Genomic DNA, 19,238 nt, shown 5'->3' on the forward strand with positions numbered 1-19,238 from the left:
GGATCCCGGGAAATACACCCATCTGATGTGCTTCAATCAGGCAGGTGGTGAATGGGTTGGAAATGTGCAAATTACAGCTTGATGGATCAATGTAAGAACATACTTGAAGCAAAGGGATGACTCGGAGAGGGTTGTTTGTCTGGAAATTAGATTGTGTTGATACCCTCGGCACTCTGCAATTGAAATGAATATTTTTTTCCCCAGGATTGAAATGTGATAACCATGTCTGTGTGGTCTCCCACCATTTAGGAAATTTGACAGGCATGATCCTATTCCTCGGCAGCACTCCTTTTGGGAGCTTTGTGGCAGTGGCGGGGGAATTAGACCAAGTTGTCCCGGGAGAAACTATCATTGAGTACTCCCGGGAGAACCTGGAATTTACAGCAGTGGATGGGGATCCCTGTGAGTCAAGTCCTTTACTTAAATTTTAGCCCCAATGGAGAGCTTGATCTCCAATCCTTCTATCATCTCCAATAACCCAGTCACCACTTCCTGATTGCTAGCCCCAGTTCTCTGCAGCCCCTTGCCTTTGAATTTTCCTCCTCGCTCCATTTCCCGATCCATGGCCCCAGTTCCTTGGCTATCACCCCTTTCCATCCTCAGCCACCCCTCAGTGCTTCCCTCCACGATCCTCAGACCCCTTAGCCCCACCTGATACTCAGTCCTTCCTGTTCCACAGTCCCTTCCTCTCTGATCCTGCCCTTCCCCGAACACTGGCCCAGTTCCCTGTTGATCCAAACTTCACCCCACCCTCATTCAGGGGCCAACAACAGAAAGGTCACAAGCGTTCTTTCCCCTTCCTCAACCCACCCACCATCTCTGTTGACCACCCCACCGTGCTGGGTCCAATCGGGACCATAGCAACACTCCTCCACCCCTCCTCTCTCTCCCCACCCCACCCCCTACTCTCCCTCCAGCCTTGATTCCAGAAGCACATTTATATTACAAGTGTGCCTTGCAAGCTTCAGTGGGAACCTCTCAGTATTGCCATTTTCGCTCACATATTGGTCACACAAGAACCTTTAACGTTGTCTCTGAGGCCTTGTGTGGATCCTGCTGTGTTTGGACCTCATAGATAATTTTCTAAAAAAAAATCACCAAAATCCCACTTTCCACTTCACATGTCCCAGAACCTGTTGTTTTTTTCTCCTTTGAAGCTTTTGATGCAACAGTTTCACTTTGAGTTTACTTCAACAAGAGCCACGCAAAGTCAGAGAGGATGTGAAAGATTTTTGTGTGACCAAATGTGTGGGATGGACAGGCAGTGCTGAGAGGCTCCCATTGAAACTTTTGCTGCAGGATTTCATTGTAAATGCACTGTCTGGAACCAAGGCTGGGCTGGTGGGAGAGGAGGGGGAATCAGAGAGGAGGGGTGGGGGTGTGTCACTGAGGGCCCGATCGGAGCCCTTGCTGTGGAGCGGTCAATAGATTGGAGGTTGCCTGGATTGGAGGTTGCGTGGATTGGGGAAGGGGAAAGAACAGTTGTGAGTAAATAAAACATGCAAACTGATTTTCTATCTTTGAGGTAGGTGCTTTTGGTCTCCAGTATAACTACTGCTGAGCACTGCGCACCCTTCCCAATATTCAGGTCCAGTGTCTCAGTAAAACTGGTTATAAGGAAGGCACCATTGCCATTGTTCAAGAGGTGCGACAGGTATATCCGCCATGTGTGAAGCTCCTGACATCTGAACAGACATAGGATGTGTACAGGAGAGCTACTGAGGTTCAGTTGCACCTCTACTCCAGAAACTTATTGAATTCCATTTTGTAGCCTTGACATTACTCAATTCTGTGGTAGGAGGCAAACTTCCTAAGGCTTTGGGCCTAGGTGTGTTGGTAAAACAGTTATTCTTACTCAGTATAAACTAAATGGTGAAAATGTTCTTTCTGTACATTTATAGGACCAGGATTTGGGATTTTGCTGTAACCCATCTCCTCCTTCCGGTCATGTCCTTGTGGCTTCAGCGTAACCATGGAGATCAGGCCTACTGGGAGATGGCAGCTGCCAATTTCAAGCACGCTATTGGTCTGTCCTCAGAACTGGTGATGGAGCATATTCACTGTTTTATTCAGTCAGGTAGGAGTTTGTTTACATGTGTGAAAAAGGCCTCATTCCAGTATGTAAGTTGGAACATGAAAATCAATCGACCATTAATGACTGGTTGTCATGGTTATTATGCTAGTGATGTGCTTCTCCTCAATAAAGTTATTGGTTAGTACAAAAGTTCTAGATTAAGCCCAATGGACTGATGTCAGAGCTCAGTACTAATAGCAGCACATATCCTTGTGCCTGATAACCATAAAATGAGTTCACTGTACGTATGTGGACTTTGGTTGTGGGCAGGAATTGGATTCAGCTGGGAAACTGCTGTGGCTAAGTGAGACGCACTCTTGTCCTTGAAAGTCACGGGTTCACCTCTCACTCCACAGAACTGAGAGCTAGGCTGATACATTGGTGAAGTTAGTAGAGCCACTGCCTCACAGCTCCAGCGACACAGTTTCGATTCCTGACCACTGATACTGCTTTTTTTTGGAGTTTGTATGTTCTCCCTGTGACCGTGTGGGTTTCCTCCCATATCTCAAAGATGTGGGGGTTGGTAGGTTAATTGGCTACTGTATAGTGCCTGTAGTGTGAAGGTGAGTGTTAGAATCGTGGGGGAGTTGATGGGAATGTAAAGAGAATAAAATGGGAGTGGTGTAAGTGGATTCTCCATCACTGGTGAGATATGGCCCCTTCCGCCCTCTCATATGGACTTCCAAAGACAGGACGGAAGTGGTGCTCCTTATTTCCCTGGCCAGTAACTCGTACCTCCAACGAACCTCATCAAGTAATCCAACCATCCCTTGTGAATATTTGTGGGAGCTTGCTGTGCATAGAATGGCTGCTGTAGTTTATATACAATAACATTTAAAGAGTATTTAACTGCTACTACTGTGCTTTGGGACATCCTGAAGTTATACATAAATACAAATGCTCTTCTTCATAATTATAGGGACTGATCACAGGGAACTGTGCTATTAATCTCCTGGTTATCATCTGTCAGCCCCTTAAACTGTGTTTCAAAGTCCCTGATCTTGCCTGTGGTTAGTATAGTGTAAAGGTGATGTTTCATTGTCAGTTCACTTCCTGTTCCCTTGTGCAGACATTGGCTATGAGAACAGCATCAACATCATGTTAAAAGACCTGCTGAAGCTGCTCGTGTGCTGTGTTGCAGAACCCACGGAAACCATCTCCCGGGTGGGCTGCTCCTGCATCAGGTAGATCATCCTAAGATTCCCAACAAGCAGTGGCTTTCCGGCCAAGAAGCATCCCCAGCCACCAACTGTTCATAAATCTCTGTGAATGTTTGGAATTCTATCCCCCAGAGGGCTGTGGACAAGAGCCTTGGTCATAGAGTCATACAGCACAGAAACAGGCTATTTGGTCCATCATGTCCATGTCAACCAGTAGGCACCCATCTGTACAATCCCATCTTCCAGCACATGGCCTGTAGCCTCCTATACTCAGGCGATTCAAGTGCTCATCTAGACACTTCTTAAGTGCTGTCAGCGATTCTGTTTTCCACCACTCTTAGGCAGTACAGTTCAGGTACTTACCACTCTCTGGGTGACAAAGGTCCCCCTCAGATTCCCTTTGAATCTCTTCCCCCTTACTAAATCTATGTTTTTTACTTTTATCTACTGATATGGGGAAAGGTTACTTGCACTCTACCCAATCTATTCCCCTCATAATTTTATATAGCTCAATCATGTCCCCTCTTAGCCTCCTAATGGTATCTGATCTGAGCCTGATGTGACACAACTTTATGTGTTGGTTTGGATGTATAAAACATGCTGGGTTTCAGTTTGGATGGGGCTGTGTGTGGCAAGCCAGGTCAGGATGATCTGCTCAGTATTACCACACATCTTCCGTTTCTTCATCAATATTTTAGCCTTCCATCCTCAAACCAAGCATGGAAAATATATCCTTGGCTTGGGTCAGTTTGCATTGGCAGGGATGGATCAGGTTTGAATGTTATACCTCAGAGATCTCCACTGTGAATGCTCAGTCATTGAGATGAATAAGTTCTTTTGATGGGGTAACAGAGGAAATGGGATTAAGCAGGATAGTGGATGAGGAACAGGATCAGCCCAGATTCTATTGGATGGCAGAGCAGGTTAAGAGGTCTGAAAAAGAAGGTACAATTCTATTTTGATCCTCTCTTCCTCCCCTGCAGAGCAGGGAAAGGTAGGGAGCAATAGTTCCTTATTCATCTGTCAGGAAGCGTCTGCCATAAAAGTGGTATATTCCCTTTGAAACTGGGCCAAATTTGGCTTTAGTGTAGCCTACGTTCAGGCAGCATGTAAAACCAGCATTGCGCCCAGTTTCACCAATTCACCAGTGAGGGGATTTGTCCTGTCCCTCTTCCTGCTCACCTGTTCTGCTCCAACCTTTTTTGCAGTGTGTTGCAGCAGGAGTCTTGGAAAGTTGGCACATCTGGAGATTTAGAACAAAGTTCAGAGGTGTACTGGTTTCAGTGCCACCGACTTCTGGGAACAGAGGCGTAGCAACAAATTTCGGGTGTAGGAAACACAGGGCCGGACAGTGAGTTTGAATGCCCCCCAACAGTACCTGGGACATTTAAATCTGTTAGTTAAGAAGATTGAAAAGCTGGTATCAGTAATGGTGGCTGTTATAAAAATACCCACCTGTTTCACTAGGAAAGGAAATCATTGCCTCGTCTGGTCTATTTGTAATTCCAGACCCACGGCATTGTGGTTGACCCTTAAAACTGCCCTTTAAATGGTCATGCAAGCCCCTCAGTGCAAGAGCAATTAAGAATGGGCCATAAATATTGGCCTTACCAATGATGACCTCAAGCAGTGAAACAAAAGTACAAAATGCTGGACAAACACAGAGGCACAGCTAGTGGATCTGCTGCCTTACAGCTTCAGCAACCCAAATTTGATCCTGACCTTCAGTGCTGTCTGTGTGGAGTGCGTGGGTTCCCTCCAGGTGCTCCAGTTTCCTCTCACATTCCCCAAAGACACGTAGGTTGGTAAGTTAATTGGCTACTGCTGGCTAGTGTAAGTGGGTGGATGGTAGAATTCTGCCAAGAGGGGGCGAGGAACTTAAAAAAAAGGATGCTTAGAAATGTGAACACAAGAGAGATCGCAGATGCTGGAAATCTGGAGCAACACATACAAAATGCTGATGAACACACAGTCCTGATGTAGAGTCTTAGCCTGAGAAAGTCAACTGTTCATTTCCCTCCATAGATGCTGCCTGACCTGCTGTGTTTCCTCCAGCATTTTGTGTGTCTTGCTTCTTCTACATGGGTATTCGATGGTCAGAATAGATTTGGTTGGCCAAAGAGGCTACTCCAATGATGTGACTTTATGACCTGGGTATGACCTGGTTTAATGGGCAAGTTGCAATACATCATGACTCTTGTCAAATCTCCCTAATCGTCGACTGTCGAGAGATTCCATAAAAACTTGTAATAGGATGTACTGAAGTATTTGGCTTTAAGCTTCCTTGTTTGAATCATTGCTGGTATTCCTCTACCTTTTGTTGGTGGTTCTCTTTCAGATATGTCCTGGTTACAGCTGGACCCGTTGTTCACCGATGAGATGTGGAGGCTGCCTGCTGTGCTCTTCAAAGATGCATTCAACAGTTACCCTGGAGCCAGTAAGGTAGCGCTGTGCTTCAAGCTGATTTTGAGGATTAAATGGCTGATGAAATAGACCACAATGTGTGATATCTGTAAGGTGTTGTGATAGGGCTACATACAGCAGAATCTCGAAGGAGAAGGGGTGGCTTAATCAGACTTTTCATCAGGGGAACTGGATAGTTTCTCTCTGACAACCTTTTGTTGGGGAGTCTGGAACTTGGAGCAAGGCCCTTCAATAAACACTTAGCCTCACAAACTCCACATGATCAAAGGAAAGTTTCACTGTCGTCTGTCTTTGATACACAGTCTCTCAAGAGTTGGCTTCACAACAACTTGTAGCAACTTTAACGCAGTGAAAATTTCCAAGGTGCCTCATTTGAATGTGTAAGGAAACATAAACTGATATCCAATGAGCTATAGAGACATTGAAATGAGTGATCAAAAACTTGGTCAACTGGCTTGATTTTACGGACTAAAGTTAGAGAGAGGGTGACGTGAGAAGGAATAGAGAGTATTAGCTATAAGGAGAGGGACAAACTTGTTTTTTCTGAGCATCAGAAGCTGGGGGGCGAGCTGGGTAGGGTAGGATAGGATAGATAGTCAAATAGTAGAGGGAGTAGCTTTAAGGTGAGGAAAGGAGATTTGCAAGGCAAGTTTTTTTTTACACAGAGAGTGGTAGGTGCCTGGAATGCTATGCCGGGGTGATGGTGGAAGCAGATACAACACAAGAGGCATTTGGACAGACACATGAACAGACAGGGAATGGAGGGATACAGACCATGTGCAGACAGATGGGATTAGTTTAAATTGGCATCATTGTCGACACTGTGGGCCAAAGGGCCTGTTCCTGTGCTATACTGTTCCATGTTCTCAGGAAGGCTCCAAACTAAAGCAAACAGCCCTGTTCAAGGTGCTGTGTTAAACTCGGCACGCACCGCATTCCGCATTGGCTGGTATCATTGAGCTGGTTTGTTCTTCCCTTCCAGAACCTGCTGGCCTGTTTCCAGAGTGGCTCAGAGAGCTTCAGTGGAGATGCGTGTGAAGTTAAGGTAGCAGCACCGTCGCATTTCTGCCAGTGCAGAGGCAGAATATTGGAGAATCCGGGCAATGGCACAGCAGGTAAGATGCGAACACCAACCTTTGGAATCAAGCCTATGAAGGAGATTGATGGGATGAAAAGGGGTCTGATATTCAGCCAAGGAATATTCTATTATTTTGGAAGGTTAGGACCATAGGAGACCATTTAATCCCTTCTGCCATTCATCATCATTGCTGCTCTGTACCTTAACTCAATCCACATACCTTGCCTCCCTACCCTTGCATTCGCTGGGCTAACAAGGTTCCAACCATCTCAGATTTAAGGTCATTGGGGTAGATTTTCCTCTCCACCCTGTGCTCCAGGGCTTATACTAAGAGTCATCCAGGTATCCCTGAGGAAGGTCCAGTTTTCAGTGCTGGCGTTGGACAAAGGCGACAATGCTCAGACCATTGCCAGTTGCAGCTGCCCCCGTTTTCCAATGGACTCCTCATGGGACTCCAACAGGATGGTGCAATCTTCCACGGATTCTGCACAAAGTCAAACCAGGCACAAACAAAGCCACCCCGTCAGCTCACAGGAAAAGGCAAGCAATTTATTTTTTATTATTATTTATTAGTTTCAATATTTTGATTGTTTCATAATGTGTATTTTGAGATTTATTAGTGTTACTGATGTTAGGCTGGGCTTGTTTTCCTTGGAATGGAGGAGACCGTGGGGGGAGACTGATTGAGGTATACAAAATCATGAGGGCATAGACAGGATAGATACATAGGATTTATATAGCAGCTGGTGGAGTCAGGCACTCTCACAGTTGTGAAGTATCTAAACAAGCATTTGAATTGCCAAGGCATAGCAGGCTATGGATGAAGTGCTGGTAAATAGGATTAGTATAGATGGGTGTTTGATGGTTGGTATGGACATGGTGAGCTCCAGGGTCTTTCTATGATTCTTCTCAGATCCTTGCATTCTATGCTGCCTCTCTATAGGCTCATCTTCTCAGACTCTCCTATTGTTGTGTTGCTTGTCTCTGCTGCTTTCCTTTTGAATTGACGCCATTCAAATATATCACCATTAACGTAAATGGTATGCGGGGCACCTCTCTGGATGTGCTCAGTACGGAACAAAGCACGGACCATAGTTCTATGCAGCAGCCACATCCCATTTAGTTTTACAAACTGCTGCCAGGTGTCCAATATTATTCCATCATAACAATAGGCTGCTTTAAATGGGCTGAAGGAAGTTGCATAGTTTTCTGGCATCGATAACGGAGCCTGCTGTGTTTTGTGGTCATGGGAGCAGCTGTTTTCCCACTCAGTTCTGGTTGTTAGCTGGATTCCCACCAAAACCACCCAAGTGAACAGGTCCTGATGGAGAAGCCATGGCCGACACAGCCACTCCTGCCCCTGCAGCTTTACCCACTAAACTCAAACTCCTTCACATTTTAGTGCCATTTCCATCAAAACTTCAATGCTCATTGTCTTCTGAAAAGTGAGGTCTTGCACGTTAGAGAGCTTAGCCTATGTTCACTCATCACAACCCTGATATACCCTATAATATAAGCCCTAGACAGTCTTTCAGGTGAGGGAGCACTTCACCTGTGAATCTGAGGGTGTCTTGGGAGTCTCCAACCTGTCGGCCTCAACATCGATTTCTCTAACTTATGGTAACCCCTCCCCTCTTCTCCCCCCTTTCCCCCCCTCCGTTGTCTTCCCTCATCCTTGTGGCCCCTCCCCTTTCCCCTTCCCCCGCCTCATGACCTGCCCATCTATTCCCCACCTCCCCTTTATTCCATGGTCCACTGCCCTCTTCCTACCGGATTCCTTCTTCTTTAGCCCTTTGCCTCTTCTACCTATCATCTCTCAGCTTCTTATATCTCCCCCCTCCCCCACCCTCCTACCTTCCCCCTCTCACCTGGACTCACCTATCACCTAAACTCACCTCTCCCCTGCCTGTGTGTGCTCCTCCTCCTCCCCTGACCTTCTTACTTTGGCTTCTGCCCTCTTCCTTTCCAGTCCTGAAGAGTCTCAACCCGAAACGTCAACTGTTTATTTCTCTCCAGAGATGCTGCCTGACCCGCTGAGTTCCTCCAGCATTTTGTGTGTGTTGCTCCATATATACCAAAGTATCCTTCAACATTGTCAAAATTACACAATCTTGCTAAATCTCTCAGACTGACAATGTAATCCACAATTGCCTCCTCTGACATCTGCTTATGAGTACAATGCTGGACTGAGATGTGCCTTTAGCTTCTCATCAATCCCGTCAAATGGGACCTTATTGATGGAATTCATTTAAGTTTGCTGGTGCCCAGTAGGTGTTAGAGCCCAACTCCCACTCACAGATCACTGCATTTGTTCTTCAACATTATCACCCTCGGCTACTACATTGTTATTAACCTTGAATGATGTATTGGTATTGGTATTGGTACTGGTTTATTATTGTCATTTGTACTGAGGTACAGTGAAAAGCTTGTCTTACAAACCAATCGTACAGGTCAATTCATTACACAGTGCAGTTAACATTGAGTTAGTACAAAGTGTATTGATGTAGTACAGGTAAGAACAGTAACAGTACAGAGTAAAGTGTCACAGCTACAGAGAAAGTGCAGTGCAATAAGATGCAAGGTCACAAACAAGGTAGATCGTGAGGTCATAGTCCATCTCATTGCATAAGGGAACCATTCAATAGTCTTATCACAGTGGGTAGAAGCTGTCAAGTCTGGTGGTACGTGCTCTCAGGCGCCTGTATCTTCTACCCGATGGAAGAGGAGAGAAGAGAGAATGTCCCGGGTGGGTGGGGTCTTTGATTATGCTGGCTGCTACACCAAAACAACGAGAGGTAAAGACCAAGGAGGGGAGGCTGGTGTCCATGATGCGCTGGGCTGTGTCCACAACTCTCTGCAGCTTCTTGCAGTCCTGGGCAGAGCAGTTGCTGTACCAAGCCATGATACATCCAGATAGGATGCTTTCTATGGTGCATTGGTAAAAGTTGGTGAGAGTCGAAGGGGACAAACCAAATTTCTTTAGCCTCCTGAGGAAGTAGAGGCGCTGGTGAGCTTTCTTGGCCATGGCATCTATGTGATTTGACCAGGACAGGTTGTTGGTGATGTTCACACCCAGGAACTTGAAGCTCTATTATGTATTGTATAATGTATCTATAATGCATCTATAATGTATTCAGATGCTCCAAGTAACAACTAAATGCTTCTTGCTCTTCATGCTATTTCCCAAGATTTCCAGTATATCTCATTTGGACCTTTTTGAGCCATCTGTCTGAGCTCTCTTTTTGCTTGGGCTCATCATTTTGAGGAATGCCTCGGTTTTGCCACACTTTTATAAATTTGCAAACTCACCCACTTTTTTTTTTCAGTCTGTGATATCCACGTATCCCGTCCTTGCAGTTCTTCTGAATTGATCAAAAGACGAGTATAATTTCTACTTATTCATTCAACCACAGGGGCAAGTTTATTGTGGCAGAGTTCAATTGAAGCTGCATTATGATACAACCATTTGTATAGTAACTACATCATCTTTAAGATAACCAGACGCCACAGAATAATTGGAAATGCACCACAAAATGTCTCTCCATCTAAAACCTTAGCACCTCAAATGAATCGCAGCTTTTTACATTCCAAGGAATATAGGTCTCAGATTGTTTATGAAAGTAGGTATTTTAATGGTTGAATTTCATAGGAATGTTTGTAAAGCCATTGCTTAATTATAACTAACACAATTATAACCCTCCTCAGGTTTTCCTGCTGGATACTCAGTGCTCTCCTAAGACTCCCAACAACAGAGAGGTTTTGAGCATGCTCAGTCCTGCGTGCTGATCATCGAGCTCCCACCAGATGAGAAACCCAACGGTCACACTCAGAGGAGGTAAAGAAGAGCGCAGGGGGATGTGGGGTTGGGGAAAAAAGGGGTGCGGAGTAATAGGCTGGCAGGGCTTTGACTTATATTCCCAAATAATGAGTATTCTTCCTCTGTGTAATTCACATTGAATGCTTTCATGTAAACATGGAAAACAGACTATTCAATCCTTAGAACTTGCTCCAATATTCAGTACGACTATGGATGATCCTCTCATACAACACTTGCTCCATCCCTATGCTCCTTGGTGCCTTTTGTGTCTACAAAATCCATCTATCTCCTTACATATATTCAATGACTTGACCACTACAGCCTCTGTCGTAGCAAATTCCACAGGTTTACCACCCTCTGAGTGGAGCTATCCCTCCTTATCCCAGTCCTAAATCTCTCCTCCTGTAATCTGAGACTGTGACCCCACGCTAGGGGAGGCATTCTCTCCGCACCCAGTCTGCCTAGTTCTGTTTGAATTTTATAAGTTTCAATTAGATCCTCTCTCATTCTGTTAAGCTCCAGTGAATACAAACCTAGTCAATTTATCTTTCCTCATCTGGCAATCCCACCATCCCAGATCAGTCTGGTGAATCTTTGCTGTACTCCTTCTATGGCATGCATTTCCTATCTTAGGTGAGGATAACAAAAATACATATAATAACTCCAAGTACAATCTTGACAAGGCCCTGTTTGATTGTGGCAAGATACTCTTAGTGCTGAACTCAAATCCTCTGGCTAAGAAGGCCAAGATACTGTGATGCTGGAGGAACTTAGCAGGCCAGGCAGCATCCGTGGAGAAAAGTAGGCGGTCCAATGTTTCGGGTCAGGACCCTTCTTGAAGAAGGGTCCTTGGATGCTGCCTGGCCTGCTGAGTTCCTCCAGCATCATAGTGTTTTTCATCTAGATTCCTGCATCTGCAGTCCTTTGTTTCTCTAGGCCAAGGTACTATTTGTCTTCTAAACTGCCTGCTGCATATTTGTTTTCAGTGACCAGTGTACAAGGATGCCGAAGTCACTTTGTACATCAACACTTTCCAATCTATCACCATTTAAATAATACGCAACCTTTCTGTTTTTCCTACCAAAGGGGATAAATTGATATTTATCCATGTCATACTGCATCTGCATTGTTTCTGCTCTCTCATTCAATGTAAGTTGGCTTGAAGAGGCTCTTACCATCTTCCTCTCAGCTCACATTCCCCACTAAGATCTGTGTTGTTTGCATTCAGGGAAACTAGTACATTTAGTTCCCTTGTTCAAATTATATATTTATAAAGAACAGCTGAGACCCAAACACAGACCCTGTAGTACCCCACTGGTTACTGCCAGCAACCCTGAAAAAGACTTCATTTCTACCCTCTGTTTTCTGTCAAATCATTTTCAATTCATGATGACTTTACCTATTCCGAATTATATTTTCTGAATGTCCTGCCATTACATCTTTTATAATAGCATCCAGCATTTTTCCCATTACTGATGTTAGGCTAACCTGTCAGTAGTTTCCCAGTTTCTCTTTTCCTCCCAATGGATCCCACATACAGATAACATAACCCTTATTCATTGCTCATAACCCAGTCTAGGATAGCCTGTTCTGTAGCTAGTTGCTCAACGTATTCGTCAAAAAAGTCACCTCATACACACTCCAGGAATTCTTCTTCCACAGTATTATTGCTGATTTGGTTTGGCCATTTATAGAAACATTTAATTCACCCATGATTACTGTAGTACGATGCTGATGTATCTTTAGCTTCCTGTTTGATGCCACCCATTAAATTGTCACTACTGCATGGTGGCCTATAGATAACTCCCTTCTGTGTCTTCAGCACCTTGGTGATACTTGTCTCTACCCAGACTGGTTTCACATTTTTTTCTGAACTAATATCATTGGTTATTGCATCGACTTCATCATTTGCTAACAACGTCACCCTACGTCCTTTTCCACTTTGCCTGCCCCTTTCTAAATAGCAAATACCCCAAGATATTTGGATCTCAGCCTAAGTCACCCTGCAGCCACAACAGCATAATAGCAATCACATCATATCCATTTGCACTTATGTGTGCTGTTAATTCATTCACTTTGTTATGAATGTTCCATTTTAGGTTTATATCTTTAACTTTTTAGACATTAAACATTGTTTTACTGTAACCCATACAGTAAATCTTAGTTCCATTTCTTTCCTTGTTGGGCTCTGTGTGTTCATTTGGTCATTTGTTTGTACACTCTGTCTCTTCTTCGCACAATCTGGTAACCTTCACCTCAATCTCCTTCACATAATCTGGTAACCTTCACCTCAATCTCCTTCACATAATCTGGTAACCTTCACCTCAATCTCCTTCACATAATCTGGTAACCTTCACCTCAATCTCCTTCGCATAATCTGGTAACCTTCACCTCAATCTCCTTCACATAATCTGGGTAACCTTCACCTCCTGCTCTACCTCCTTGTGGTTAATCCTGAGCATTCTTGATTCCCATCCACTGGGGCCCTCTTCCCCCCCTCCATTTCCTTATTTAGTTTACATCACTTTTATCTCCCTAGCTATTCAATCTGCCAGAACTTTGGTGCCTTGAATGTAATTGTTCCCATTTAATCTCCAAATCTGCAAAGATGCAGAACTTTATAGGGCCACAGGCTTCATTGTAGACCCAATGCATTTGCAATGTTGCCAGATGTCCTGTGATCTCAGCTTTCTTCAATGCTAAATGTTTCCCTTTGTTCAAAATGTAATTTCCCACCCCTCCCCAACCTTTGTTTTAATCTTTTCTCGATACCCAAGTGTGAACCTTATGCGGAGAACTAAATCACAGAAATATTGTAGTTGCTGGATATTGTACTGCATTTCTGAAATTTGAAGTCAGTAAAGATTATTGTATTCAAGAAAATCATATTTATCACACACAATCAAAGAATTTCTCACCTAAATGTTTAATCTTCCCCAGTGGCCGGTGATTAATCCCACCCCATGTCCATGTTTAATCCTCCCACAGTGGCAAAAGTTCAACCTTTCCTCAGTAGCCAGCGTTTAATCTTCCCTTTGGTGCCCCCTCCTCAGTCTTCCTCCATGCTCTGTGTATAACCTGCTGTTGGTATCCAGAACTGCTCCTCTTTCCTTATTCTCATCTTTCTTCTGTTGCCTTTGTTCCCCTCATGGCTGACAACCAAACAGGAAAATCGGGTAAGCAGTCCAGTTTTAATTTTACTGTCTCATACTTGCTTTAGCATGACAATCTTGTTCCAGGTTTCCACACCTATCCTATGACAGAGACAAAGCAAAATACTACAGGTGCTGGAAATCTAAAATAAAAACAGAAAATGCAACAGAAAAGCTCCCCAGGAACAGAGTCGATGTTTCAAGATGATGAAAAGTCATTGACCTGAACTGTTGACTCTGTTCTTCTCTCCATAGAAGCTGCCCAATCCAATCTGCTGAGTGTTTCCAGCATTTTCTGTTTTTAATACATTTACATGCATGATGAGTAGAGAATCACATTTCAGTGATTCACCATTTGAGAAGTAAAAGCCTGGCTTTCTTTGACTTTTAATTGGCTGACGTCTAATGTGCTGTTGAGTGGTTTTAACAGGATCATTACGTATTTTTAAATGCAAAATGAGTATGAAGTAGATTTGTGGCTACTGTACAAGTTTTTTTTTACAAAATAATGGTTTATTTTATAGAGAAAATCTCCAAAGAATTTGTAACCAGCACAGTTCATACAAAGATAGGCAAAGTCCTGTGCTGTATTGTTCTATGTTCCATTACAGTTGTACACTATGGAATCTCTTTATGAACAGAAGCTCTATCCTCATACACGTTTGTGCAGATGTTTAGTGGGCCATCAGAGAGTAGCCTTCCTGCATTGATCTTTTGTGTGGGTTGCCCTTTGCTTGAGCGTCTCCTGCAGCTCAGACTCTGTGTAGATCAGCAACACTCAATCAAGGATGATCCTTTCTGCTGGAACAGCAGCAAGGTTTGGACAGACCATAAGGACTCATTCCGTTGATGATCTTTCAATGGCAATGAATGTCTGCCTTGGTATATATTCCTGTGAGCAGCCTGAAGTACAGAGAAACCTGTGAATTGAGTTGCTGGGGGTGAACTGGTGCCTCTTGGACAGTTCCAGCAGTGAGATGATTTGCCAACTAACATTAACTGATTAGTTGGGAAATACTCAACTGAGTCCACTCTCTCTTCAGGGGCAAATTCACCAATACCGCTGAGGCTTTTTGGTTGAAGGGATTCCTCTTCAGGAACTTGTCCACCCAGGAAATGTGAAAGGGCTGTGAGAAAGCTTGCCATATTTGTCTTTTCAGAAGCTTGATCACAACAAGCATCCACAAAATGGGCCCAGATAGAAAAGCACACAGTAGTAATGGCTGTGTTCAAGCAAAGCAGTGTCATCATTCCAACATTGAGAAGGGGGCCATTTTGAATGTTGTTAAATTCCATCTGCCAACGCTCTGCCCAACTTCGGCAGCTGATCCATGTCCTGCTGTAACCTTAGGCAACTTTCTTTATATCCTCCTTTACTATCCAGTTTACCATTTGCAAATTTACTAATCTATGCACAACAAGGCCATTTGGTCCATCAGTGTGTGGTTAAATGGTAGAATCTGGGAGGAGTTGATGAGAATGTGGGGAGAATAAAATGGGATTACAGGTGCCAGGTTACAAATGCCCGATCTATGGATGCCCCTAGGTATGAAGTGAGCTCCCATAATATTATTAAATTCAAAAGTCCAATGTACACACATATGTTCATTCCTACGAATGGCAGAACTTGTTTCCTCTACCCCTCTTTTAGTAATTGTTCTTTTTTAATCAGTCTTATATACTTTTATATATGGTTATCAGAGTGATTTTTGTGTAATTGGTAAATTGGTTTATTATTGCCACATGTATCAAGGTAACAGTGAAAAACTTTGTTCTGCATGCCATCCATACAGATCATTTCATTACAACAGTGCATTGAGGTAGTACAAGGGAAATAATAACAGAGTGCAAAACTACAGTACAGAGAAAGTGTAGATAGTAAGGTGCAAGATCACAACAAAGTAGATTGTGAGGTCAAGAGTCTACCTCATCATACTAGGGAACCATTCAATAGTCTCGTAACAGCTGGATAGAAGCTATCCTTGAGCCTGGTGGTACATGCTTTCAGGCTTTTGTATCTTCTGCCCGATGGGAAGGGCAAGAAGAGAGAATGTGCCGGGTGGTGGGGTCTTTGATTATGTTGGCTGCTTTACTGAGGGCAGCGAACACGTAGACAGAGTCCATGGAGGGGAATCTGGTTTCCGTGATGTGCTGAGCTGTGTCCCCAACTCTCTGCAGTTTCTTGCAGTAATGGGCAGAGCAGTTACCAAACCAAGCCATGGTGTATCTGGGAGAGGATGCTTTCTATGGTGCATTGGTAAGGGTTGGTGAGGATCAAAGGGGACATACCAAATTCCTTTAGCCTCCTGAGGCACTGATGAGCTTTTTTCGGCCGTGGTGTCAACTTGGTTGGACCAGGACAGGCTATTGGTGATGTTCACTCCTAGGAGCTTGAAAGTCTCAACCCTCTCGACCTCAACACCATTGATGTAAACAGGAGTTGATTTAAGAAACATCTGTAAAAATGGAACCCATTTGATATCTGGGCACTGCCTGTAGACTAAATGGGTGCCTGATGGTTGGTGCAGGCTTGGTGGGCCAAAAGACAGCTTCTATGTTGTATGCCTATGACTTCTATATACACAGATACAAACGCTCACGACACTTGTTCAGGCACTCAATTTCAAATCACAGACATTCATAGTTGATTCATTATTGTCACATCTACTGAAAATACAGTGAAAAGGTTGCTTTGCATGCCATCCAGCCACAAGTACATGGAGGTAGCACAAAAGGAAAAGCAATAACAGAATGCAGAATGTAGTGTTACAGTTACAGAGAAAGTGCAGGTGCGGGTAGACAGTGCAGGGGCCACGACGAGGGTAGACTGAGAGATCAAGAGTTCATCTTTATTGCATAAGAAGTCCTTTCAAGAGTCTTGTAACAGCGTGAGAGGTCCATTCATAAGCATGTGCACACATACATACACACACCCAAGCACACATTGCTGTGTCCAAAGAGTTATACAGCACAGGAACAGGACCTCGGCCCAACTCGCCCATGATGACCAGTTGCCTACCTCAGCTAGTCCCATTTGCGTGCATTGGGCCAATATCCATATTGGGGTTGTAGACTCAGCCAGTTCCATCACAGGCACAACCCTCCCCACCGTTGAAGACAACTTCAAGAGGCGGTGCCTCAAGAATGCGGCACCCATCACCAAGAACCCTCTTGGTATTGGTTTATTATTGTCACTTGTACTGAGGTACAGTGAAAAAACTTCTCTTGCATACAGATCGTACAGGTCAATTCATTACACAGTGCAGTTACATTGGGTTAGTACAGAGTGCATTGATGTAGTACAGGTAAAAACAGTAACAGTACGGAGTAAAGTGTCACAGCTACAGAGAAAGTGCAGTGCAGTAAGGGGCAAGGTCCACAACAAGGTAGATCGTGAGGTCAGAGTCTATCTCATTGCTTAAGGGAACCGTTCAATAGTCTTATCACAGTGGGGTAGAAGCTGTCCTTAAGCCTGGTGGTATGCGTCCTCAGGCTCCTGTATCTTCTACCTGATGGAAGAGAAGAGAGAATGTCCCGGGTGGGTGGGGGATTTGATTATGCTGGCTGCTTCGCCAAGACAACGAGAGGTAAAGACAGAGTCCAAGGAGGGGAGGCTGGTGTCCATAACTTTCTTGCGGTCCTGGGCAGAGGAGTAGGTAATAGGGGAGATGTCAGGGGGTAAGTTTTTTTACTCAGAGTGGTGAGTGTGTGGAATGGGCTGCCGGCAACGGTGGTGGAGGCGGATACGATAGGGTCTTTAAGAGACTTTTGAATAGGTACATGGAGCTGAGAAAAATAGAGGGCTATGGGTAAGCCTAGTAATTTCTAGGGTAGGGACATGTTCGCACAGTTTTGTGGGCCGAAGGGCCTGAATTGTGCTGTAGGTTTTCTATGTCACCTCATCTGGTAGCTCGTTCCATACTGTCTAAACTTCTCCCTTCAAACCCTGCAGCATCCCGTTCCGCACGATCGTGGTCAGCCTGCTGTCCCACCAGGTGCTGCTGCAGAACCTGTACGACGTGCTGCTGGAGGAGTTCGTCAGAGGCCCGACACCCAGCGCCGACGCCCCGGACCGAACCGTCGGCTCGGGAGAGAGCCGACCAGCCGGCTTCCTGCGCTACATCTCCATGCAGAACCTGGCCGTCATCTTCGACCTGCTGCTGGACTCGTACCGGACGGCCCGCGAGTTCGACACCCGGCCCGGCCTCAAGTACCTGCTGATGAAGGTGTCCGGGGTGGGCGGGGCGGCCAACCTCTACCGCCAGTCGGCCATGAGCTTCAGCCTCTACTTCCAGGCGCTGATTTGCGCCATCCTGACCAACCAGGAGCACATCTCGGCCGAGCAGGTCAAGAGGATCCTGTACGAGGAGGAGGAAGGGGAGCCGAGCTCGGACTCGTCGCAGCAGTGCTCGTCCGAGGACGAGGACATCTTCGAGGAGACGGCGCAGGTCAGCCCGCCCAGGGGGAAGGAGAAGCGGCAGTGGCGGGCGAGGATGCCGTCCCTCAGCATCCAGCCGGGCAGCAACGCCGACTGGGCCTGGCTGGTGAGGCGGCTGCACAAGCTGTGCCTGGAGGTCTGCGGCAACTACATCCAGCTGCACCTCGACCTGCAGAGCTGCGCCGAGGAGACGACGCCGCCGCCGCCGCAGCAGCAGCAGCCGCCGCCCTCCTTCTTCCTGCCTGCCTGCCCTTCCGAGGGCTCCAGCCCATCCACCGCCAGGGAGACGCCGTCGGAGGAAGGCGCCCGGCCACGCACCAGTGCCTCAGCGTCGCCGCCGCCACGTTTGGGCGGGAAGCCGGGCCCGGCGGACGACGGGACGGCGGAGGACCTGGCCGAGCCGTCGCCCGGCAACCAGGCGGAGAAGCCGGAGCCGGGCCGGAGGAAGGAGTGGTGGGAGACGGCGGGCAGCAGGATCTACACCATCGCCACCGACCGCACCATCGGCAAGCTGGTGCTGGAGTACAAGAGGCGGAAGCAGCAGCAGAGCAGCCACAACAACCCGGGCAAGGGGGAGGTGGCGGCGGCGAGCGCCCGGGGCCCCGACTCGCCCCCGCAGCGGCCCCGGCAGCTGCTGGACCAGGGCCGGATGCGGCATTCGTTCAGGTGCAGGCGCCGAGCTGCTCCGGCAGGAGAGGAGGCCTCGCTCGGGCTCCACCGCCAGCCTGCCACACAGTCTCCGTGCGCGACACCGAGGGCCAGATGCAGGTAGGGTCACCGGAGGGAGGGGCAGTGGGGGAGGGTAGGTAGGGGAGTGGGGGGAGGGTAGGTGTGGGGAGAGGGGGGGAGGGTAGGTGGGGGGGGGGAGGGGGAGTGGGGGAGAAGGGGAGGGTAGGGGAGGAGAAAGGGGAGGGTAGGGGGAGTGGGAGGAGGGGGGGAGGGGAGGGTAGGTAGGGGGAGGGAGGGGGAGTGGGGGGAGGGGGCGAGGGGTAGGTAGGGGGGGAGGGAGGGGTAGGTAGGGGGAGGGAGGGGGAGTGGGGGAGGTAGGTTGGGGGAGGGGGAGGGTAGGTAGGGGGGAGGGGGGGAGGGTAGGTG

General features: G+C 46.5%; 1 protein-coding gene across 1 annotated transcript in view; it reads left to right on the forward strand.

Annotated features, from left to right (window-relative positions):
- Positions 1 to 19,238, forward strand: part of arfgef3 (ARFGEF family member 3) — a 107,236-nt gene that overhangs the window by 87,109 nt on the left and 889 nt on the right. The window contains 13 exon segments of the mRNA XM_052011274.1: positions 1,902 to 1,913; positions 1,916 to 2,077; positions 3,144 to 3,258; positions 5,573 to 5,600; positions 5,602 to 5,676; positions 6,641 to 6,721; positions 6,723 to 6,773; positions 10,442 to 10,487; positions 10,490 to 10,571; positions 13,721 to 13,729; positions 17,658 to 18,807; positions 18,809 to 18,868; positions 18,870 to 18,911. Of these exon segments, the coding sequence (XP_051867234.1) occupies positions 1,902 to 1,913; positions 1,916 to 2,077; positions 3,144 to 3,258; positions 5,573 to 5,600; positions 5,602 to 5,676; positions 6,641 to 6,721; positions 6,723 to 6,773; positions 10,442 to 10,487; positions 10,490 to 10,571; positions 13,721 to 13,729; positions 17,658 to 18,807; positions 18,809 to 18,868; positions 18,870 to 18,911 (1,913 nt within the window).

Source organism: Pristis pectinata, chromosome 3 (assembly GCF_009764475.1).
Source record: "Pristis pectinata isolate sPriPec2 chromosome 3, sPriPec2.1.pri, whole genome shotgun sequence".
Classification (NCBI taxonomy): Eukaryota; Metazoa; Chordata; class Chondrichthyes; order Rhinopristiformes; family Pristidae; genus Pristis; species Pristis pectinata.